The sequence below is a fragment of the Ictalurus punctatus genome, chromosome 9 (genome assembly GCF_001660625.3).
Source record: "Ictalurus punctatus breed USDA103 chromosome 9, Coco_2.0, whole genome shotgun sequence".
NCBI classification, from domain to species: Eukaryota; Metazoa; Chordata; class Actinopteri; order Siluriformes; family Ictaluridae; genus Ictalurus; species Ictalurus punctatus.
Genome location: NC_030424.2, coordinates 19,067,645 through 19,092,760, shown reverse-complemented (window position 1 = coordinate 19,092,760; position 25,116 = coordinate 19,067,645). Strand labels below are relative to the sequence as shown.

At 37.6% G+C, this 25,116-nt stretch overlaps 2 protein-coding genes across 2 annotated transcripts; one reads left to right on the top strand and one right to left on the bottom strand.

The window, feature by feature from the left end:
* The first annotated feature begins 175 nt into the window (after nt 1-175).
* smc6 (structural maintenance of chromosomes 6) lies at nt 176-17,237 on the top strand. Its single transcript, XM_017476070.3, has 27 exons — nt 176-279; nt 773-925; nt 1,004-1,121; nt 1,448-1,553; nt 1,681-1,817; nt 1,929-1,990; nt 2,097-2,177; nt 2,374-2,475; nt 2,552-2,671; nt 2,758-2,853; nt 3,049-3,195; nt 3,306-3,394; nt 3,668-3,823; nt 4,052-4,230; nt 4,710-4,911; nt 5,391-5,505; nt 9,462-9,625; nt 10,701-10,836; nt 11,202-11,282; nt 11,380-11,550; nt 11,633-11,770; nt 12,911-13,056; nt 13,156-13,281; nt 13,480-13,585; nt 14,580-14,732; nt 15,812-15,909; nt 15,990-17,237. The coding sequence occupies exons 2-27, from the start codon at nt 785-787 to the stop codon at nt 16,069-16,071; spliced, it is 3,252 nt and encodes a 1,083-aa protein (XP_017331559.1). The 5' UTR covers nt 176-279; nt 773-784; the 3' UTR covers nt 16,072-17,237.
* On the bottom strand, nt 16,434-23,969 carry vsnl1b (visinin-like 1b). The gene is made up of 4 exons (XM_017476071.3): nt 23,581-23,969; nt 21,104-21,268; nt 20,079-20,294; nt 16,434-18,515 (listed from the first exon to the last, which is right to left on the bottom strand). The coding sequence occupies exons 2-4, from the start codon at nt 21,263-21,265 to the stop codon at nt 18,318-18,320; spliced, it is 576 nt and encodes a 191-aa protein (XP_017331560.1). The 5' UTR covers nt 21,266-21,268; nt 23,581-23,969; the 3' UTR covers nt 16,434-18,317.
* Nucleotides 23,970-25,116: the final 1,147 nt, after the last annotated feature.

The window sequence follows — 25,116 nt, the reverse complement described above, 5'->3', positions numbered from 1 at the left end:
ACGCTCACTGTGTAGAAAAGTTCAAGTAATGAACCTTTTATTTAATACAGTTGGGAGGAAAGCGCAATTGTTTCAAAAATACATTGCATTCATGGAAAGAGGAGAGAGTGAAAGAATACTTTCTGAAAAATACGTAGCTGCCTGCTGAGCACACTAAGGAAATTGGCTGGTGACGTAATGCTTACTGCTTTAGCCACGCCCACTGCTCGCTACCGTTTCTAAACCGGAAGCGGCAAAGTAGTGTGAAGAAACGTTCGCTTCCAGACGCGAGGAAGTGGAGTAAGTCAGTTTAAATATTTTACAGAACTGAATACGATTTAACAATAAACGTTATGCGAACCTATGCTATACAGTATGAAGGGTTCCATACTCGTCGGAAATGAAGTCAGTGCAGTGGGTTCCTTCAACTGTACAATGTTTCGCTTTCAGCCATGACAGTACTGACGCTATTTGGCGCCAGTTTTTGCATAAGTTTTGTTTGTTTGACCCTTTATGTGATTCGATTGTGTGTTTCTCTGTGTGTGTGTGTGTGTGTGTGTGTGTGTGTGTGTGTGTGTGTGTGTGTGTGTGTGTGTGTGTGTGTGTGTTTGAAAAATAATAAACTGTGTTAAGCTGAACGAGAATACTATACTTAACAGGTTGTGGTCCAGTTTATTTTGAAAGTTCAGCTCATGTCTTGACCTGTCACTTGGTTGTTATTGCTAAGTGTTAATCTAAACCTAATACAAAGCACATACATGCATTACTCACAAGTTACTCTTCTATTTTTTAGCCTATTTGTACTATGAGTAAAAGAAAGATCAATGCTCAGCTTGCTGAAAAGCCTGCGAAAACCCGCAGGACAGAGGGCACGACACATGGCCAAGAGGATGAGGACATGGAGGAAGAAACAGGCTTTCTTCAGGAGCACCATTTCTCTACCTCAGTCAGTCATTTCATAGCTAGACAGAATTATACCTTTCATTGAACTGACCTTTAATTTTTGTTTGTTTGTTTGTTTCAGAGTGCTGGCGATATTGGTGTTATTGAGAGCATCACTTTGAAGAACTTCATGAGTCATCACTTGCTTGGCCCTTTTCAGTTTGGACCAAATGTTAATTTTATTGTTGGAAATAATGGAAGTAAGGACGAACAGAATTATTTACGCTATTACGTTACATCAACATCAAGTTGAATTAAAGCCAAATAGCATACTTTCATCCATTTTCAGCTTGAAAAGGAGTAGAGTACACTTTATGAGCAAGATCATTCATTATGCTTGAAAGAACATAAGTGAGGATGTTTTACAGAGAGCTCCCAGTATACGCATTTCTGAAGCTGATCAAACGTTTAGGTAGATACAGTATAAGGCCAAAATTATGTAGACAACCATCACACTTATATGTGTCTTCTGTACCATTATGCTGATAATGGTACAGTATTTGATATTATTTATTGATACTGTTAGGTGGGAAGAGTGCTATCCTTACTGCTCTCATTGTTGGCCTGGGTGGTAAAGCAACTACAACCAACAGAGGAGCCTCTTTGAAGAGTTTTGTCAAATATGGAGAAAGGTGGGTCTCCCTTTTTTTTTTTTTTTTTTTTTTTTCTCCTTTTGTTTTTTTTTTTTTTTGGACATTGGTCTTATTTACTATGAAAAAAACTGTCTTATGTTGTGCTTTAATATCATTCCATATCCAGCTCTGCAGAAGTTACCGTAAAATTGAGAAACAGAGGAAGCGATGCTTATAAAGGTGATGTATATGGGGATTGCATCTCTGTTGAGCAAAGGATCACTGGCGATGGTTGCAGGACATGCAAAATCAAGAACAAGTCTGGTATTAATAAATACATAAAATAGTTTTTTGCTGACCAATATGTGCAATACTTTAAACAATATGTTGTTTAAAAAAAATAAATAAAACAAGCTAGTATTTCTGTGTCTTCAGGGATTATTGTCTCTACAAAGAAGGAAGAGTTAACAGCAATATTGGACCATTTCAATATACAGGTAATTTTTTTAATTCTGCGAAGTTGTTCATTTTTATCTTCTTTTTTTGTTTGTTTTTTATTTCACTTGTGCCAATTTGATGTTTCTTGTATTGTACTTATTACAGGTTGACAATCCAGTCTCAATCTTAAATCAGGAAATGAGTAAACAATTCCTTCATTCAAAAAGCGAAGCAGATAAGTACAAGGTAATAATTTAAAATAAAATCTCTTTAAAGCAAAGTTAAAAATTATTTGATGTTTTATGTTACATTTACAATTTAAAGGGTTATGTTTAAATTTAAACACAGTTTACTGAAGTTATCTGATGTACTTTGCAATCAGGTTTATTGAATCACAAACCTGAGTCTTTTGTTAAGAGTTATTGTCTCTCTTGTTTGAAAGTTTTTCATGAAGGCCACTCTGCTAGAGCAGATGAAGCGAGACTACATTCACATCAAGCAGACCAAAGCTCTGACACGGGAACAAGTGGAAAGGCAGGAGGAGGTAAACTAGTCTTCCCTAAAATAATTCATACTATGCTCCTATAAATTGGTTAATCACTGTTGTTATGCATTTTTAGTGTCTACGAGATCTCAGACAGTTGTTTTTACAAAAGAAAGAAAAGTATGAAAGTCTATCAACACTTGAGAAAATGAGGGAGACACTGGAAGATTTAAAGAAAAAGATGGCATGGGCTCTGGTATGTTTTCTCTCCTGGTTGCTTGGTACATGTTGAACAATGTAACATTAAATATTAGACATTAAAGTTTTTGTTTATTTGACCAGGTGGGAGAAAAGGAGAGAGAAGTACAACAACTAAAGGAACAGATTGATAAAGAACATTTTGATGAACGTAATGAACAAAAGCTACAGCTATGTCAGGTATGTGATGAACAGCTGTCACTGCTGCATTCTTGAACTGAACACTGTGTATTGTTAAGGGATTTATTTAAATAGGAAGAACATAATTCATGCTTGAATTGAGGGCATTTCATCATTTGTGTCATCTGCAAAGCTAATATATGCTAGATATATGGCTTTTCCTATACTCTGAAAAGTCTGTGATTCCTCTTCTAGAGCAAAGTTGCAGTTACTGAAAAGAAACTGCAGGATATCCAGCAGAAGCTTGGAAAACTGAAAGAGGAGGATGAATGTTTAGCAGAGGACAGTCGAAAACTGAAAGAAGAGGCAAAGCTCAAGAGTAAAAATCAGAAGAACCAGGAAGTAAGACACTCTCCTAATTTTATTTCCTGAAACAATCATTTCCTTTGATCAATCATGACCCATATGCATGGCTAGTATTTTATTTTTTATTTTGCTGGGGTTTTTTTTAGGTGGTGTACTTTCGTGCTGTGAACAAATTAAAACAATTAGAAAAAGAGCAATGCCTTCTCCGGGAGAGAATTAATAACATAAATAACAGGTGGGTCACATTTGGTAAGGACAATACAGAGTGAGAAATATATTAACAGACAGTGCCTTCCAACATTACTGGCACTGCATGGGAACGTTATGAATTAAAACATTAACATGTCATATGGTCAGCGATGGTTCTTTAAGGTCACTTACCCTTGATAGATACTTTAGTAATATGTAAGGTGCTAATATGACAAACTAAATACCAAGTTTGTCACTGTAGTTTGCCAGTTGTGAATTACTGAGCATTTTCTATTGTTTTTTGCCATAATACGAGAAGGAATCACGAGGCAGAGCAGACACAGCGGATAAAGAAAATATTTGCTCTGAAGAAGCAGCTGGAAAACATTGAGGCAGAGTCTACAACCCTTAATCAAGAAATCAAGGAGAAACAGCAGGCCCTTTTCAAAGGAAGGGAAGAATATGACAAGCTAAGGTAAAACTGGCCCCATATCACAATTTACGTTTAGGTAAAATGTTTTAATACACCCAGCAGTTCGATACATGTCAACTGGCATGAAGAATAATTTCAGGTAATTAACCATAATGATACCTTCACTGTTTGCATTTAGGATGATGCTTTGTAAGTGTAGAATGTAATGCCAAGTACAGTATAACGTGTACAGAGAAAAAAAAAATCTTACTTTGCTTTCTTGTGTTTTAGCATGGAAGAAAAAAACATCCAGGTCTCTCTGGAGTCCAAAGTGAAGAGAAAGAACCAACTCACAGCCAGCAAATCCAACAGATTGAGACGATTTGGTGATCGTATGCCAGAATTATTGGAGTCAATAGACAAAGCACATGCTCAAGGACGCTTCATTAAGAAACCTGTGGGACCAATAGGTGAGAAGTTTATTTATATCACAGGATCGTGTGTAGCTGAGGGTTTTCCTCTCTCATGGTTTATCTGCCTTCACAATCTGATAAACTTCATGATTTTGACATTTTTGAGGCACAGTACCAGAAAAGTTTAATTGCTGTTGCTTAAATTCATATTTTATGAATCACTGATGTCCTGTAAGTCCTGTAAGTTTTACCGAAATGGTTGCAAAGGGATTTGAATCAGAAATCTAAGCTATCAAGAGTCTGGACAGATGTCATGCGACAGTCTAAGATTTCTTTTACCTTGATTATGCTGGACCTTTTTTGTCATAGATTAAATTTGTACACTTAAAAAAAAATTTCCGTGTATTGAAACAAGCATACTCAAACATTGTCTATTAATGAGGGTATAAGTATATTTGCTTTTGAATAAGTCCTTTATCTTTTAAGCCAAATTGAAAAGTCTGAAATAATTTTCTTGCTTTTTTTCTCTCTGCCAGGTGCATGCATCAGACTTAAGGATCCAAGTTTAGCTGTGGCTGTGGAAAGTTGCTTACGGAGTTTCATGAAAACGTTTTGCTGTGACAATTACAAGGATGAAAAGGTTCTACAGGAGCTGATGCGTCCACATTTCTCTGTTGGCAGCAGACCCCAGATTGTGGTATGCGCTTTCACAGACCATGTTTACAACATTCAAAACCGGTAAGTATTTCACTTTTTGTCTAAGTTTTGATTAACGTCAAGAATGTAGAAGAAAGTCCCTGAAACTTGGAATTTTTTTTTTTTTAAATGCTCATATTAAACTAAAAGGACAATGGTAGACATTTTACTGTGAATGTGATGAAAGCTTTAGCTTGTCAAACTGGCAGTTACAGCTAATTTCCAGTATACATTTTGGTCTATAGGGACAATTGATACTGGTATCAACATATGTCGAAATAAGTTGTCAAACTGACACACTTCTCAGATTTCCTCTTGTATAATTCCCGGATTAGATTTCAGAGTGCAATGCAGAGTAAAGATTTTTGACCACAAAAATGGCATGCACCATTAGTGGGTGGTAGTTACATGTTCTTGGTTGTCATCTGATGAGGATTGGAACACACATTTGGTCTCACATGCTTTCTGAAAATGCGATTGCTAATTGGCATCTTCCTGCTTTTCATTTTTGTTGTTGTTAGAGGTGTACACCACCCAGAGTTTCCATCGGTTTTGGACACTCTTGTCATTGACAATCCTGTGATCACTAATTGTTTGATAGACATGCGGAGCGTTGAATGTATTCTTATAATCAAAGTAAGTAGATTAATACTTTAAGTTTCACAGTCAGTGGGCTTTCCAGTTATGTTATAAATATATATATATATATATATATATATATATATATATATATATATATATATATATATATATATATATATTACACACAGTATCTCACAAAAGTGAGTACACCCCTCACATTTTTGTAAATATTTGATTATATCTTTCAATGTGACAACACTGAAGAAATGACACTTTGCTGCAATGTAAGATAGTGAGTGTACAACTTGTATAACAGTGTAAATTTGCTGTCACCTCAACATAACTCAACACACAGCCATTAATGTCTAAACTGCTGGCAACAAAAGTGAGTACACCCCTAAGTGAAAATGTCCAAATTGGGCCCAAAGTGTCAATATTTTGTGTGGCCACCATTATTTTCCAGCACTGCCTTAACCCTCTTGGGCATGGAGTTCACCAGAACTTAACAGGTTACCACTGGAGAACTCTTCCACTCCTCCATGATGAGATCACAGAGCTGGTGGATGTAAGAGACCTTGTGCTCCTCCACCTTCCATTTGAGGATGCCCCACAGATGCTCAATAGACTTTAGGTCTGGAGACATGCTTGGCCAGTCCATCACCTTCACCCTCAGCTTCTTTAGCAAGGCAGTGGTCATCTTGGAGGTGTGTTTGGGGTCATTATCATGCTGGAATACTGGCTTGCGGCCGAGTCTCCAAAGGCTTTCCGAAGTACATGTTGGCATTCATGGTTCCCTCAATGAACTGTAGCTCCCCAGTGCCGGCAGCACTTATGCAGCCCCAGACCATGACACTCCCACCACCATGCTTGACTGTAGACAAGACACACTTGTCTTTGTACTCCTCACCTGGTTGCCGCCACACATGCGGGACACCATCTGAACCAAATAAGTTTATCTTGGTCTCATCAGACCACAGGTCATGGTTCCAGTAAACCATGTCCTTAGTCTGCTTGTCTTCAGCAAACTGTTTGAATACCTTGAATAACTGCATGAACCCATATTGCACAATACAACTGTGTACATTTTTGTCATTAGCCTACCTTACTCTGATGACTTGCACTGAATGGAATCAGTCAGGGATGCATGGTCCAGACAGTAGTTGCTGATATCCAGCCTCAAGCAAACTTCCAAATGATCATCAGTCATGGTGGAACGGTATTTGGACATAATGATCTTCACGTGTGAAAAAGCTGACTCCCATAAATAAGTGGAGCCGAATAATGCAGTCAAGGAGGTGGCACATTTCCTCATGTTGGGGTACTTTTCCTCTGTGAGTAAGTTCCAGAACTGTCCATGAGCTCTGGACTTCAACTCAGTGTCGGCTTGTGGTATCAAAATCTCATCCTCCACTCCAGAAGAGTTCAGGTGAAACAGTGCTGCAATTTTTGATGCGAATGAAACAACTTCAGCATCTTCCCGAACTGGATCGCACATGAATGTAGCGATTGGCTCGATTAAAGCAAAGTCTTGAAAGCGTTTGTCAAACTCTGACAGACAAATGTCAATCTGCTCTATGTAGCATGCACTGTCAAGCTGCACACATGACTTCCCTTGCATCTCCAGCTCTGACACAAGGTTCTGGAAGTTTGCCAAATTATGGCCCTGCAGCTTTGAGGAGAGATGTTGCATTTTTCATTTGGATGCATTAATTGAGCTGATCATATTCATCACGGTATTTTCTTTTCCTTGCAGCTCTAGATTAAGGTCATTCAACATGTTGGTCAGATCGGTTAAAAATGCCAAATCTAGTAGCCACTGATCGTCATTTAGTTGGTTGTACTCTGCATGTTTAGCTACACGGAAAAACTCCTTTATCTCCGGACAGAGCTCTCGAAATCGTTGCAGGAATTTACCTCGACTAAGCCACCTCACATCAGTGTGTAATAACAAGTCAGAGTGGTCGCAGTCAGCCTTCTTCAGATGCGCACGGAATAACCGTCTTTGAAGAGATCTGGCGCGAATAGAACAGGCGATCTTCATTGCCACATCCATTATCTCGTTCATGTTTAGCATTTTTGAGCATAACGCTTGTTGGTGTATTATGCAGTGGTAACTGAGGAAGTCCGGAAAATCATCGTCCTCCCTGCACTTGGCAATAAATCCATTCAAGCGACCAACCATGGCGGGAGCTCCGTCTGTGGTGATAGACACCAATTTGCACAATGGGAGCTGGGTTTTCTCGATAAAGTTTTTGCAAGACTGAAATATGTCTTCTCCTCGTGTATGTTCTCTCATGGGCAGTACAGTTAACAGCTCCTCTTTCGCAGTCATATCGGTAAACACCATCCGAATAAAAATGCACATCTGGGCTGTGTCACTCACGTCTGTAGACTCGTCCAACTGCAGTGAGAAACACTCGCAATCTGCGATGTCCTTCCAAAGTTGCTGGGTCAAATCCTCGGCCATGACTTCACTGCGCCGCGTAATTGTGGTTCTTGATAGCTGGAGAGCTTTGATCGAAAACAGTATTTCTGATTTGTTTTTAAAGTCTCGGAACAGCGAGGCAGCTGCTTCAACAAACGCCTCTTTTACCGTCTCTCCATCTCTGAAGGACTTCTTGTTCTTAACGATGAGGTGACTCACCCGGGATGATGCTTCGGTGGCTGCCTTCGCTTTTGTAGTTAGCTGTGAGAAAAATGACTGCTGTCCGGACCACTGGGATTTTAGTTCTTTCACCTTTCTCCTTCTCAGCTCGCTTTTTGGAGGAAAGTCGGTGTGGTAGTTTTTATGAAGGGTCCAAAAATGGCGCTCCACATTCCCTTTCTTAGGTATAGCGATGGTAGACTGGCAGATGAGGCAAACGCACTTCGAAAATGACATAGTGAAAAAAAGTCCTCCTCCCACTCCATATGGAAATGGTAAGTTTTAGGCTTCTTACTTGGTCCAGCTTCTTTACTCAGTTATAAACCCTTTCTCAAGTTCAAAAGAAATAAATTGGAGGCTAACTGGGCAACTCGCAAGCTTGCTAGAGTTTTGCAGCACTTAGCGCCGTTGTATGTGCATGTGCGGCGATGACTGGCTGCCCTGTATGTCAATCAAGTGACATTTTATAGCGAGGACGGATGATAGGCTGACGTGATTTTTTTTAACGTCATGCGATCTACACACACTACCTTTGCGATCGACCGGTAGATCGCGATCGACGTATTGTGCACCCCTGGCCTAGGCCATCTTTATGTAGAACAACAGTTCTTTTTTTCAGATGCTCAGAGAGTTCTTTGCCATGAGGTGCCATGTTGAACTTCCAGTGACCAGTATGAGGGAGTGTGAGAGCGATGAGACCAAATTTAACACACCTGCTCCCCATTCACACCTGAGACCTTGTAACACTAACAAGTCACATGACACTGGGGAGGGAAATTGGCTAATTGGGCCCAATTTGGACATTTTCACTTAGGAGTGTTCTCACTTTTGTTGCCAGCGGTTTAGACATTAATGGCTATGTGTTGAGTTATTTTGAGGGGACAGCAAATTTACACTGTTACACAAGCTGTACACTCACTACATTGTAGCAAAGTGTCATTTCTTCAGTGTTGTCACATTAAAAGATAGAATCAAATATTTACAAAAATGTGAGGGGTGTACTCACTTTTGTGAGATGTGTACATATATATGTATGTCTGTGTGTATGTATGTATGTATGTATATGTGTGTGTGTATATATATATATATATATATATATATATATATATATATATATATATATATATATATATATATATATATATATATATATATGTGTGTGTGTATGTATGTATGTATGTATGTATGTATATATATATATATATATATATATATATAAAACTGAATTGTTAAATACTGAGTTATAATCTTGTTATTACAAATTTAATAATTATAATTTAGTCTGTAGTGTAAGTAGAATAATGTAACATTTAAGGTTTCAAAATATTAGTTAAATCTGGGATTGTTTATAAACTGTTATATGTAGGAGAATGCTGTTGCCAGGAGAGTCATGCAAATACAGAGGCCCCCTAGAAATTGTCGCGAGGCCTTCACTGCTGATGGTGATCAGGTTTATACCAATCGCTATTACACCCCCGAACAAGAAGTCATGGTCAAATACCTCGGTGGGGACCCAGAAGCAGAAATTCGGCAAGTAACTTTGCTCTATTTGCAGTGCTGTGAAAAAGTATTTGCCTCTGGATTTCTTCTGTTTTCGTGTATATCTCATACTAAATTGTTTCAGAAATTAAAACAAAGGCAATCTGAGTAAACACAAAATACAGCAAGTCAGAAAAGAGCCAGGGACAACATCAAAGGACGTACAGGCCTCTTGCATCAAAAAAGGTCACTGTTCATGACTCAACTATCAGAAAGACACTAGGCAAAAATGGCATCCATGAAAGAGTGGTGAGGTGAAAACCACTGCTAACCCAGAAGAACATTAAGGCTCGTCTGAATTTTGGCAAAACACACCTTGATACTCCTGAAACCTTTTGGGAGAATGTTTTGTTGACTGATGAGTCGAAAATGGAACTGTTTGGAAGACATGTGTTCCTGTTACATCTGGCATAAACAAAACACAGAATTCCACAAAAAGAACATCATACCTACAGTCAAGCATGGTGGTGGCCATGTGATGATATGTGGATGCTTTGCTGCTTCAGGGTCTGGGCAACTTGTAATAATTGAGGGAAACATGAATTCTGCTCTCTACCAGAAATTCATAAAGGAGAATATCTGGTCTTCAGGCCATAAGTTGAAACTCAAGCACAACTGGAATATGGAGCAAGACAATGATCCAAAGCATAGGAGTAAATCCTAGTCCTAGACATAAGTGAGAGATACTTTTTTCACAGCACAGTATAAGATGATACTTTTGTCTGTTCTGTAGAAATAAATAACTAATTATTTTTAGTTTCAAATGTCTGTCATTATTTTTAGTTACTTCTGACCACATGTTTGATACTTCGTGAACTTCTTTGAAACATATTCTTTATTAGTTTTACTGATGCATTTGTGATATTTTTCTAGTGCATACTCAAATACAGATGATACATGTTGTACAAGTTAGTTGCTTACTCTGCTTCAAAGTTCTCATTTCAAAATTCTAGAAAAAATATGCAATTCGTGTTTATATGTCAGAGTTCTCTTTTTTGGTCTATCACAATAAGGATATTGTTAATGTGTAGGTGTGACTGAATACATTTTCTTTTTAAATGTGCAGTCTGGTGCAGTCGGAGGTGGAAAATCATCAGGCACAGCTCAACAGGTTTCAAGTTCACTTAAACTCAGTGAGGCAGGACATTCAGTCCATGGAGGAGAAGCTGCGCAGTGCCAAAATAGCATGCAAAAAAAATCAGGTACAATGACCAGATTCCTTAAGCTCCACTCTCAGTTTGTACACAAACTAAGCAAAAAAGTTGTCTAGTTTTACTGTCAGAGGAAATATTTGGTTTTCAGGAGAACTTTGAGTAGATTGATATGCAGAAAGATCTGGAAACCTGTTGCCAAATATTGAATACAAATGTTCAGCCTTTTCAAAGTCCTTTAGTGTTTTTAGTGTTATATACAGCTTTGGTCAGGTTTTACCATGGTATAATTCATCAGTTCTCTTAAATCCTATAATTCATCATTTCCCCAGTGATGTTGCGTTAACAGCTATTGTGTTGGGGATTTCGGTGCGCCAGTTTTATTTTTACATGTGTTCTGTTGTGTTCATGCACAGGAAAGTATGAATAGAGTTAAAGCATCAATAATTGAGCTTGAGAATGCTGAGGAGACACAGAGTGAGGACGTCAGTTCACTGGTATGTATTCTGTATGCAATAATGTTGACCAGTTAGCACCTCATTGACTGTACATTTTCTAATGTTTTCTGATGTGTAATGTAATCTGATGTCTAAGGAAGAAGAGGGTCAAGAAAATGAGCAGAAAATTGAGCTAGAGACAAAAAATGTAAAAGAAGCAAAAAGTGAACTGGAAAAGCATAATAAGGCAATCACAGACCTTGATCGGAAATACAAAGATGTGAAAAACAAAAGAGAGCAACTCTCAGATGAAACGGAGCAATTGAAGGTTGGTGGGAATAACTGAATTATAGCAAAACATGTAAGTCTACTCATGACAATCAACTATAAGTTGCTTGTGTTGTGATCAGGAGGAGCAAGTGAAAACCGAGGCTGAACGTAATAAACTCGAACAGACCCTCAAGATCTTGGAAGGGAAGCTCAAGACACACCAGGACAATATAAAAACCATGAGAGAAAACCTCACTAGCAGAGAAAAGGAAAAAGAGGTATTGACAAGCAATTATAAATTGTATCTTTTTATTTAATCATATGTTTATATAAACCTGATTAAAGAATGTTTTCGTTTATCTCTCTGGAGGTATGCTCTATGTGGAACACTATAACAGAGATTTACTTTCAGCATGTGTTCCAAATGGAACCCCTTTAGAAAGATTAAAATCATCCTAAACATTAATGGCTAAGACTAGGAGTGTGTCACATATTTCCCTGCATGTAGCACTATGGCACCTACTTCCGTGTTCTCATGTGTTTGTTTTTTGTCGCCATTTGCATTTTGTTTTGGTTCATGTCTAGTCTCCACCCATCAGTCACGCCAGGATTTCACAATTTTGCGGTCACAGAAATTAACACAAACTCAAGCAAATTACGCAATATTCTGAGACACTTGCAATTTTTCAGATTTTCTGCAGGGCGAAGACTCGATTGATGTGACGTAATCACAATGCAAATCCAAAGCTCTTCAATTCACATGTGTCAGACATGACTATGAGCCAGTCTCATGAATGAGTTAAACGGTGTCATTTTCCTGCAAACATCACAGTGCAAAACAATTTTGTGCAGTTGCAATTTTGCGAATTCAAGTAGTTTTCTCCAAAAAATTGCATCACAATTTTTGAAAAAAGCCACAGCAAAATCAAACATTTATGACCGCAATAATCACAAAAAATAATACTGCGAAATAATCCTATGTATGGACTGACCCATGTCTTGTCATTGGTAGGCTCCCTAGTGTGTCATGATTACTTTCACTTGTTTTCAGTTTGTCCCTTGATTAGTCTTTGTATTTAAGCCTTCGTGTTTCTTTCTTCTAAGGGAAGTATACACTGTGTTTTGTGTCGGTCGTCACCAAGCAATTTCTTGTGGCATGCCCTGTTCATGCTGTTTGCACATCGCCTGACCATTGCTTGTTTTTTACCTAGTTTTCACATTTTGGATCTATTTGTAAGTTTTGTAAATAAAGCAACTGTGTACCTGAATCTGCTTCCGATATCTGCCACCTGACAGAGTTTAGGTAGCATTCAGAGGTGGTGGTGTCTAAATATATTCCTTAGTGGTGATCAGTGAGGTCCCTGTGGTAATTGTATAGTGTATTGTGTCACTATGTCACTTTCCCTCCTTTTCATTAGGACATTGAAGCGAAAGCCAGAGAAATCTGCCCTTGTCCACAACGCCCAGATCGGAGTGCCAAGAGCATCGACACAGAAATCACACGTCTGCGCCAGAAGATCAGCTCACAAGAGAGCACCCATGGCAATCAGGAGCAAGTGATCAGGTATGCACCCTTTGATCATTTTACCATTGAATGGCTTTTTTTTAAAAATTTTATTCAACAATAGAAATTAACTGTGTGCGCACTTTCATTTTTTACCAGGGAGTATGCCGAGGCTCATAGTAATTATAAAAACAAATTCAGTCAGCTGAGAGATCTGAAGAAATTTATTGATCGCCTGGACAACATCATGACTGACAGACAGGCTCGATACAAAACACTGAGACGGTAGTGTGAGCTTTACTGTATGATTGGGAACAGTTTCAAATATTACCCTAAAATACCAATCTGTTAAAGTATGTTACTAATCTAGATTAAATAGTATAGGCATTTAAGTTCCTAAAAAGTGTTTGTCATGACAGTTTGTCTAGTTCAATCACCTGAATATATGGAATTTACTAAATGTCTCTGGTGCTGCTCTGACAGATCCCTCTCAGTGAGATGCAAGTTATATTTCAACAATTTCCTCATCAAACTGCACTGCTGTGGATCCATGATGTTCGATCACAACAATGAAACTCTTTCCATCTCAGTATGTTCTGCTTTGTTTTCAATATATAACCATTCAGTTTTGAACTGGAGCTTCGTTCTTTGTACATTCTTTCTACATTCTTCCAAGATGTTGATTGCTAGATTTAGTAAAGTAGATAATTCCAACTGGGCTAATTCAGTTCTTTAAACACCTAAAGAGATAAGAGATAAATATCTAGACTCAAAATCTTGATTACCATCTCACTGACTGGCTAATTAAAATGCTAAAAAGCCCTGAAGAGGCCAATATAAGATCTTTTTTTGTGCACATAATGTACAGCATGTGTAATATTTAATTTCGTGGGATGTTGTTAAAGCAAGGTCACAAAATGATGATGCTTATGCACAGTTTTTTGGTTATCATTTGTTATCCCATTGCAGAAGCTTGTGTGTGTGTGTGTCAGCTCAGTCAGGTCTCTTTGGCATACACGGCCTCACTGAAAGGACAAAAACACATAAATAGGCTAGCTGTGATAATCATCACACGTTACCTACCTCTTCCGCACCCAACGCTCGACCATGCCCTCGCTGCCACACCCATATTAAAGAAAAGCATCCAAACTATATGTGAAATGTGGAGTCCTCATACAGTGATGCGATGAAAGGCAATGACCGTGTGTCTGTGCAATACACTCCCTTGCCAAAGTGCACTTTGGTCACCTAGTTCAGTTGAGGGTTTGCTAATTAGGAGAACACCACCGTGCTGTGGCCCTCTAGGACAGGAATCAAATAACTCTGTCTAATATGTGAATTGTCAAGACTGGCCTCAGTATAAGGATGTTTAAATGTGATTAGCATAGACAAATGTAGATACTAAATATATATACTTCAGCTGGAATACATATATGTATTAGTTGTCTTAAAAATTAGTCAACAATATGTTGATTGCTTAACTTTGCTGCTGAAATCAGCAGGACTCTCGTAGGCAAATTGCTAATATAGCATGCTATGTGTGAGATGTTTTCTTTTCATTTGACTTCTTGTGTCTGCTAAAGGTGAAGCCACCAGGTCGGGAGAATGACAATGTGAATGACATGCGCTCTCTGTCTGGCGGCGAGCGCTCCTTCTCCACAGTTTGCTTCATACTGTCTCTGTGGGAGATCACAGAATCCCCCTTTAGATGCCTGGATGAGTTTGATGTGTACATGGTAAATCAAATTTTATTGTTTGTTGTGCTTTTAAAGTGGCCTGTGTGCATGTTCATGATTGGTTTAATGCTACTGATTTATTGATTGATCTGTAATTATATACATCATATACATGCATTTATATTTATATGTCTATAATATGTTTTATGGGTCCGCTCACAAAGTTCAGTTGTCTTCTTATTATTTCCTCTCACTAAAATGAGTTATGCAGACCAAACGGGATGTCATAAAGAAATTCTTGTGGTCAGGTAATCCCACCTAATTCTCTGGCAAACAAAATTAGTTGATGGACTAAATGACAACTCTGGTTTACGTTTTGGTTTATAGCTGCTGAACCATAAGACCTATAAGCAATTTTTTTTTTCTCTGCTTCCTTGGATTAATGCATGCAAATTTTTGGATAATTTGGTACCACAAAAGTGAATACATTGTGAAACCATATTTTGCTAACTAGTCTTAAGTGTTTTGTCTAATCCCAACAAAATCAATGTCAGAATTATCGCAAGGTGCTTATCTTCACATGTAACACTTCATTTTTTTATGGATTATTTTGTCACTATGAAGGTGAACACAGTCCCTAGTGATTTTGATTCTGAGGACATTTCATTTCATTCGAGTTGGTCATGGTGTGCAATCATTTATACTGTATGTGTAAAGTTGATCAAATAGAGTGTAATTTTCTTTCTTAAAAAGGGGGAAAGAGTATTATCAAAACATAAAACTTCCCATGTCTAAATGACTACCATTATACAGTATAACTGTACATTCTTAGTATATTTGTGTTGGAACCTAGGGTAAACCAGTTCAGTACCTTTCTCTAAATTCTGCAGGTAGTGAAGTATCTTGGTTCATTGAATATAACTACAGTAACTCAAGAAAACATTGTCTGATTATAACTAAACTTCAAACATGTCTTTAATGCATCATGGTAAAAGTGTGTCCAAACTTCAGAGGTGCCATAGCAGCATTTGGACATGCGTGAAAACTAGTGTTTGGACCTCAAAACTCAAAACTAGTGTTTGGACCTTCTTTTAAAAAAAAATGCTTTCTATTGCTTTATGATAATTTTTTCTTTGCAGGACATGCACAACCGTCGGATCTCACTAGACCTGCTTCTTGAGCTCTCGGAGCGTCAGCATCTGCGACAGTTCGTCTTCATCACACCTCTGACCACCAGGTAGAAGAGAACTTCAGGCACCTCAGCGTTGTCATGTTATGCTAAAATTCATGAAACTAAAATATGCTGTTTTCCTACAGCCACCTGCCTCAGAGTTCTCATATAAAAATCCATCAGCTGCAAGATCCAGAGAGAGGAACAGAAGCAGAGGATTTGTCATAGGACGCTGTCAAAAGAAGAGACTGCACTAAGCTTTGCAAAGAATGAAGGGGGTATGCTTTATATCTTTTAGATGTTTCTGCATTTAGTTTTATTTATTAGTTTTAATATGCTTCAGCTGTTTTACGGAAAAGCTATGTTAAAAGCTGTTTTAATAAAAGCTGTTTTATAAAAATGCTAAATGTCAGAAAGAATAATTTAACCAATTTCCTGTTCTCATCTTGTGTGTTTCCATGTTACCTGATGTTATTAAAAAAAAGAGAGAGAGATGGAGAAACGTTACAGGCCACTTTGGTTGAGAGTAGTTTGACCTTTTTGCAGTTGTAATGTGTTTTTAGAAATACACAACTTAAGCACACACTGTATGTTGTGAAAACAGCCCATAGACAGTTTATTGATTGGAATCACAATGTTGTCAGCGCAACCATTACATAGTGTGTTTAAGACATGCCACAAATAAAACACAAACAACATACTGCACAATCGAATTTAAATTTGATCATTCATTTTTCCTTTTGGGTACAGATATTTACATGGAAAAGATATACACCTGTAATTTTGGGATTTACAAACATTATTATTATTATTATTATTATTATTATTATTGTTATTATTATTATTATTATTTGCTACAAGGAGCTCGGGAGACAAAACTGCGTAGCATCCTGAGCCTTATAGAACATGCATTGGCTTGATGCTTTCTTTTTTGTGGAAAGCAAGAAAACAGCAACACCACATTTTCCACTTGTGCAAACAAAGATGGCAAAGGTATATATATAATATCAGTGGGAGAATACATTCCTAATTTTAGGTTTCTTAAAGTTGATGTGGTAGGGTAACCCTTAGTGGCGTGAGATAAGACCATTCATTATTGGTTGTGGCATGCACCATAAGGAATGATTTGGCCCATGTTCTTTATACCCTTGTTTACAGAAAACGTACATTCTTCTAAGCAAGATACCTTGTAGTTGTCATTTATTTAGTGTATATGATCGACAGTATGTTTGTTTCAGGTGATTAAATTAATTTGTGGCACAAATAATTTGTAAAACTCAATTTTCTTTCATAAGATACATTATATTACTGTGTAAACAGTTAATTTAAATGTCAAGAGAGTTGAAATATTTTACAAAAAAAAAGTTAAATAAAAACACACCATTTAGAGTGAATTTCTGTATCATTTGTCGTTGATTTGTTTCTTTATTATGGGGAGGACAAGCATTAAATACAATCCTCCACAGAAACTGACTTCTCAAAATTAATCACTCGCATTCGTACACGCACACATTGATATGATTAATGTATAAATAAAAGGCATGTATGTAATGTGGTTGGGCAGTTGTCATTTATATTCCAGTTTTACATATCTGATTAAGACACGGAGTTGTCAGTTTAATGGATACATCCAAATTGTACCTAGTACACTGCCAACTTGGTGTGTATGGTAAAAAAATTATATATACTGTAGCTGAAAAAATTGTTAACTCGGTGTATATCAGTTTACAGCTACTAGATTCTTTACACATAAAAGCTAAATTGGTCCAAGACAAGATGCACAATATATCGTTGCCCTTACAGATAGCTTATACAAGTACATACTGTAGGTTTTTTGGGAGAAACATGCATCCAAGGGAAGATATCTAATGGGCTGATGAATCACACGTAAATCTTGCACATCATTAATATTGTTAGTGTTATCATTTATAATGCCTCCTTATATTATTTGTCAAGGTTGCCAAAAGAGATAAAGATTAAACTTTACATTTAGTACATGCATGCAAATAACTTACATTTATAATCAGGTACAAGCACATTAGGGAGGCTAATTTAACCCCTCTACTCTCCTTGATTTTTAAGATCATATTGATTTGATAGAAACATTTAGTGTGACATTTTGTTTTTACTGCCTGAACCACCGTAGGAAATACAGTAGCGAGTGTGGTAAATATGATCTGTAAGCATTGTAGCTAGAAATGTGATGCCTACTGTGGAGCACTTCACTGACTAACGATGGAATAATGAAAATGGCTCATTTATTTTGCACATCGTACATTGTTGCAAATTTGAAATTAAATTAAGATTTATAACTCTTAGCATTTGACATTCTCATGCATACTAGATTTTCAACCACAAGAAGCAGGTTCATCTGAATAGTCCAAATATACTTCATCGTAATCTTGTGGAAATTGGCTTAACACGAATAAAACATTACAACATTTTAAGTCCAGAGCATGCTCACTCGCATACCCTCACTTTTGCATGTCGCACTGCAAAAGCAGTACAATAGACGGGTCACTCTTCGCTGCTTCCTTAAACTCATCAAGAGTGATTTGGTCATCGTTGTTCTTATCCATCTTGCTAAAGATTCTATCCACCCTCTGCTCTGGTGTCAGGCCGTCCTCATTCATCTTCATCATGATCACAGTGCCAACCATTTTGTAAATAGCCTTTAAAGAAAGGGAACACATTATATCCTTATTCCCTTTATGGTCATCCAAATGAATTGCTGTAAATCTGCTAAATAATCCTTATTTTCAAAAATGCTTGTGTAATGCTTGGAAAAATAGGCTCCGCTGTTTGACCTAAGCCATGCTTGAACCAGAGCCAGCTTTAATTTCAGTTTATCTTGGCACCTTTTAAACTTGTGAACAGTCTTCTCTGTTTAATTTAAATCAAGTCAGATTCCCACTTGTTACCTAGGAAGGCATTTCCAACTAATTTATAATATCTATTATCAGGTGTGCTTGAGACAACACCTGTTTTGCATATTTGTGCTGTTGTGAGGGATTCTATTGAGGGTTGAATAATTTTGAGACTGGAGAAGTCATTATAAGTTGCATTTTCAGTTGAATTTGGGGAAACCACTTGAAGCATTCGTTGTGTTGAACTATTTCAATTGCTTTTGTTTGATTTGTTCATTGCAAACAGCTGAAAGTCTGTACATTTTGACAGTAAACCTGATTTGCAATGGGGGTTGAATAATTTTGATAGCAACTGTAGTTCTGCTGATGACCAGAAGGGATGCAGAGTAAGAATTTCCTTGTACTGTGTAACTGCCTGTTTTACTGTACATATCACAATAAATTACTGAATGTTGAATTTTATTAACTAACTAATGCATTTTGCTGTGTCTGATGCCAAAAGCATTTGTGCCCCTAGTACACAGGTCCTATGAGGTTGACTTAAGACCTGACACTTCTGTAATTAATTTTTTCTACATTTTCTATATGAACATATACTGATATTGAACCATGTTTATTGTTGTTGAACTGCCATGTTTAAAGCTAGAGTTTGAACATAAAAATATGGATTGGATAGCACTGATCACACATAAGCAATATTTCATCTCAAGTTTGCATTTCATAAAAAGTACTCAGGATCAAGATTCAGGATAACATCCTTTTACAGCTATATCTTTGAAATTATAGATTCTGCCTTGGGCAAAGCATCTGCTAAATGAAAAAACATAACTGAAGCCTCACAATTATCCCTGGCTTACAAGGCCAGCTGTATTTGTTTGACATCCTCAAGGTTCCTTTTTCAGATTTTTTTTTTTTTAAACAAAAGCCTGTTTCTGTATGTCTGCCAAAAATAGGCTATCAAAACAAAGTCGCATGATCACTGCAAATGACTGCAAATGAAAATGCACCTATCTGATAAGAATCAGTTTTGAAACTGTTCAAAATCATATGTTGCCCTAAAATGGTCCAAAGCATCATGACTTCTAACTTATATATCCATAATGTTGATGAAAATCCTAGATAAAGAAGAAACAAAACAGTGTCATATCCCACCAAGTCTCATGTTCAATTGATTCACTAGCTTGAGTCGGAAGATTTTCCTACAGATCTATAATGTCTGGAATTTAAAGTTTAATCAAAGTGGTATAAAAACATCCGTGTGTCTTCTGGATAAGGCCATCTTCTGTAACTCACAATGGATAAGGTTGTCTGCTAAATGCTGTAACTATAAATGCAAAACTAATAAACAGTGGTAAAATGTCTACATACCTCTATAATTTCCAGCATCTCCACTCGAGTGATTTTGCCATCTCCATCTAGGTCATACATGTTGAAGGCCCAGTTAAGCTTCTGCTCAAAGCTTCCTCGTGATGTGATGGACAGGGCACAAATGAACTCTCTGAAGTCAATAGTACCATCTCCATTCTTATCAAAGGTTCTGAAAGCATGCTGTGCAAACTTTGATGCATCACCATAAGGGAAGAACTGTAAGAAACAAGCTCAATTATATTCGTTTTAAAATTCACTAAGGTTCATTTCCTAAGGTAATGATTTACTCCACTACATATTCAAAATGTATGAGTATCATAGCATAAGCGCTATGTTTCAATCTCTGGTAGATGAAGCTATCAATAACAAGCAGTCCATTTTAAGAAAGCATTAATAACCAGAATGTATATAGAACTTAGAAAAGTAGAGTAGAGTGTTAAATACATGGAACATTCCAGATACACCCACAGTGAGGTTTGCACATAAACAAATCATCTTGATGAGCATCAAGCGCAGTAACTAATTGGTTTACTTTCAATTTAATTTATGGCTTTTTGTATGTGAATGTGGAAAACAGCAGGTTCATTGAATAACAATCGCAGAGAGAAAGTTGACTGTCAAACCAAGACAATTATTTTAACATTGGAAATAAACAGCAATCAGATCCAGTTTCTGTAAAAACAAACTTAAAATGCTTCAAATTACCAATATACCAATCCAGGATTAAATTTTTTCCACAGCATTTCTGGTGTCTCACTCACATTATTGTAGGAAATTAAAAACAAAAAGACAACATGATAAAATGTTCCATTTACACACCCAGGTGAGTGTAATGAAGTGTATAATTTTGGTGAATTATACATTTTGAAATACATCGTGATGCTGTTCTAGATTTTACAGCTGAACCTCAGTTGGTTTCTCGTTGAGTAAAGCGTGCAACTATTTAATTATGACGGCCTACGTCGTAACAATTGATAGACAATAAGATATACAGCAATTTAATGAAAGACCATTAAAATACTTACCTTAACATACAATTGCTGGAATTCATCCAGGTTTAGTTTACCGCTGGGACAATCTTTCAGGAAGCCCTTGTACCACTGCTTGAGCTCATGTTCATTAAATTCTGTGTTCTTCACCAGGTCCTCCATTACCTCAGGGGTTAGCTTACTGTTCTGTTTCCCCATGATCTTTGTAGAAAAGAGTAATATATTTAGATACATTCATACCTGACCATGAATTATCATAAGCTGTCCTGAGGGGAAATGATATCTTACATACTCCTCCATAGTCACTAAAAAGTGTGGACAATAGTCATAAATAATTTATTCATCATTTATGAATCAATTTAAGAAACTGATGTAAGATGTGGTGGTGGGAAATTAGTGATACACAAAGTGTAGTTAAGTCTCTAATTGGTTTTCTGTAGCGTTATAGTAATCTCAAATGGGCTTTCTGACCAGATGCACATTACATAATTAATCACTAACAAACGAGATTATACCCAATTTCTGCTATAGACATTACATTATTTACACATTACATTCCAGAGGCACATTAGAAATTTACAGATTGACTGTCGCATACTGTCACATGGGTAAATGGTGGTGCAATGGTTCTCAGTTACTGATTGGAAGGTTGTGAGTTCAAAACCTCAGCACCTCCAAGCTGCCATGATTGGATCCTTGACGAAGAACCTTAACATTAATTACTCCCATGCAACCTGTCTCAACTAATTTAACTACCTTTTTTTTAACGAATTATATTATTGACAACAATCTGAGTGAAAAATAAAATCTTTGAAATATTTACATGAATTTTTAACATTAATTTCTTAGTATTTGGTACGTCCCCCTTTTTGCTTTAATGACAGTGTGCACTCAAGCTGGCACGGGTGCTCCACAAGTTTGTGCAAAACCTTATGATCCATTTTAGATCAAATCCATCGGCGTGTCTGAACACATCCTTCAATAGAAGAGATTAGACATACGGAAAATCTGAATGTTTGTACAAAGCAGTTACATTTAAATGGGGACCTAGAAATATTCAAGATATTGAACATTTAGAGATATAGCTTCATTCCTAGCAAACATATATTTAAATTTTTATATATGTATATGTGTGTGTGTATAGATATATATATATATATATATATATATATATATATATATATATATATATATAAACATCCAATATAATGTGCTTTATTATTTTATTGTAATCAATTCAAAGTAATTAATTACTTCTGTAATATTTCTTAATACACACACAGATGCACAATGTACACAGTAACACGCACACATGGGCTGATTGAAGGGGGCCTGTCTACAGTCTCTTCACCATTTCATTTGGCTCGTTTGCTGTTTGCTGCCTAACCTGCGCGCAATATTATGTAACAAGTGGAGCGCTGTAGCATTGCGCACGCAGAGCAAGAGCAGGAAAAGCTTTATTGATTAAAACTGGCTAATTAACGATAAACAGAAATGGTTGTATTAATCGGGCTGCACTGGTAACTAAACCTCCAGACTATTATGTAAGACCGCTGAGAGCTCCTTCAAGCTCCAGTCGCTTGGTGAATGACCTTGAGAATGGAAACCATTAGGAAACAGCGATACATTCAATTCTCCACCCCCCCCCCCCCCCCCCCAACACACACACACACACACACACACACACACACACACACATAAACACACACTCAGCTAATTAACGCCATGCAAAGAAAAGAGTGAGCATTAGTGATTTTAAAATAAGCACACACTTTGCGTCTGTCGTAAAGGCGTAACAGTTTACTGCCCATAATTCCTCAAAGCTCTGTGTACAGATCACGCAGATCCCATGCAAGAGAACACCTCGATCCAATGTAGGCATGTCAAAATGAACATATATATATATATATATATATATATATATATATATATATATATATATATATATATATATATATCATGTCTTCCATTTTGAAATGTTTCAACTACCCAGAGCTGTGACAGATCCTGCAGGGAAAATACGCAGTCACGTTTATCTATGGATGCCACTGCGCTGGACGAGCATCACGGTTTATTCGGATGCTGTTGGGTTTTGTGAGACTGTCTTTCTGAGGCTTGGGTTTTAACGCTAAATGAGTAGAAATACGACATCAGTTTACAAGGCACACGCACAGCAACCAGAAACCACCGAGGCTTGTGTGTGATGTCTGCTCTTCCTTTTCACAGCCTTAACTGATTTTCAAAAGCAGCATCCTGATCACATAATAAACACGTATGCATTGTGCGGAAAACAGGCCATCCACCGCAGTCACAACCAGCATGTGAAAATTCTCACTCATTCACACACCCATCCACTCATTCATTCATTCATTTACTGCGTCTTAGGAAGGGATGGAGGCTAAACCTTGGCTATATGGTTGTTTCTCCAGAATAAAAAACATTCATTCCATACAAATCAACGGCAATCAGATCAATTTTCCCGCACATCGTGTATACAGGCAAGCGCGTCTTACCTTCCAGTAAACTGGGACTGGGTTTAGTGGAAGAGAGTAGGCTACTGGTGCTAAACGATTCGCCCGGGACCTTTAAGATTTTTGCCTAAGCACCTATAGGCAGACTGCTCAGATTCGGCTTCTTTTAGGCTATAGTAAACCTTTCCCCAGTGCGTGTGGATGTAATTTCGAAGCGACAGATCCGTCTTCTCCAAACACACGCACACACGAACTGCGCTGGGCTACGCGACGCCACGCACGCGCCACGCACCGAGCATCACGAAATGAGCGGACACTGCGCTGCGCCAGCGAGCCTCGGCGTGTTCTCCGAGTTTGCGCAAATTGAACGCTCCCTTCTCTCATGACTCCATGCAAACATCACATAACCATGCTGGCAGTGTTGATGTATGAGTTATGAGGTGTGCTTTGCGCAGGAGGCAGATGGTGCTTCATGGTGCAGCATTTGCATGGGACCCTTATCTGTGATAAAACACTGCTACTGACTGTCTAATATGTGATTAATTAATAAACTGTTGCAAGAGGGGGATGTACGCACACATATCAATGACTATAATAGTGACGTCAATTCGCATGTTATGCATAAACAACTGGTGTATGGCTAATATGATATGAGAATGCTTAGGTTGATTAATTTGACCTATAGGCTAGTGACTGATGCACTGATGAATCGTGAATGTTTCTTTTCGGACATAGAAAATAAACGTTCACATATATAGATACAATATTCACAATAGTACACATATAATATACACACTGTATATTAATACACACACACACACGCACACACACACACACACACACCATCCACTTTAATAGGATCACCTGTACACATTCATGCACTTATGCAAATCAGCCAACTGTGTGGAAGCAAAGATTCGGTTAATGTTCACATATGACTTTAACCATGGCATGGTTGTTGGTATCAGATGGGCTGGTTTGAGTATTTGAAATACTGCTGATCTCCTGGGAATTTACACACACACAACAGTTTTTAGAGTTTACACAGGATGGTGCGAAAAGCAAAAAACATCCTGTAAGTGGAGGGTCTGCAGGCTGAAGCACCTTTTTGAAGAGGGAGATCAGAGGAGAATGACCAGACTGGTCTGAGCTGACAGGAAGTATATAGTAACTCGATAATGCATTAAACCTTCAGGTGGATGGGCTACAACCGCAGAAAACCACACTGGGTTCCACTCCTGTCAGCCAGGACAAGAATCTGAGGCTATCATGGGCACAGACACACCCAAACTGGACAGTTGATGACTGGAAAAAGACCAGGTAATTTATTCCCCTAATCTTTTACTGTTTGGCTGACAGAAGTGAAACCCACTGTGGTCATCTGTTATAGCTCATCCACCTCATGGGTCAATGTTTTGTGCATGCTGAGATGCTTTTCTGCTCACCACAGTTGTAAAGAATGATTATATAAGTTATCATGTCCTTCCTGGCAACTCAAACCAATCTGACCATTTTTCTTATCAACAAGGCGTTTCGACACACAGAACTGTCTCTCACTCAATGTTTTTTTGTTGTTGT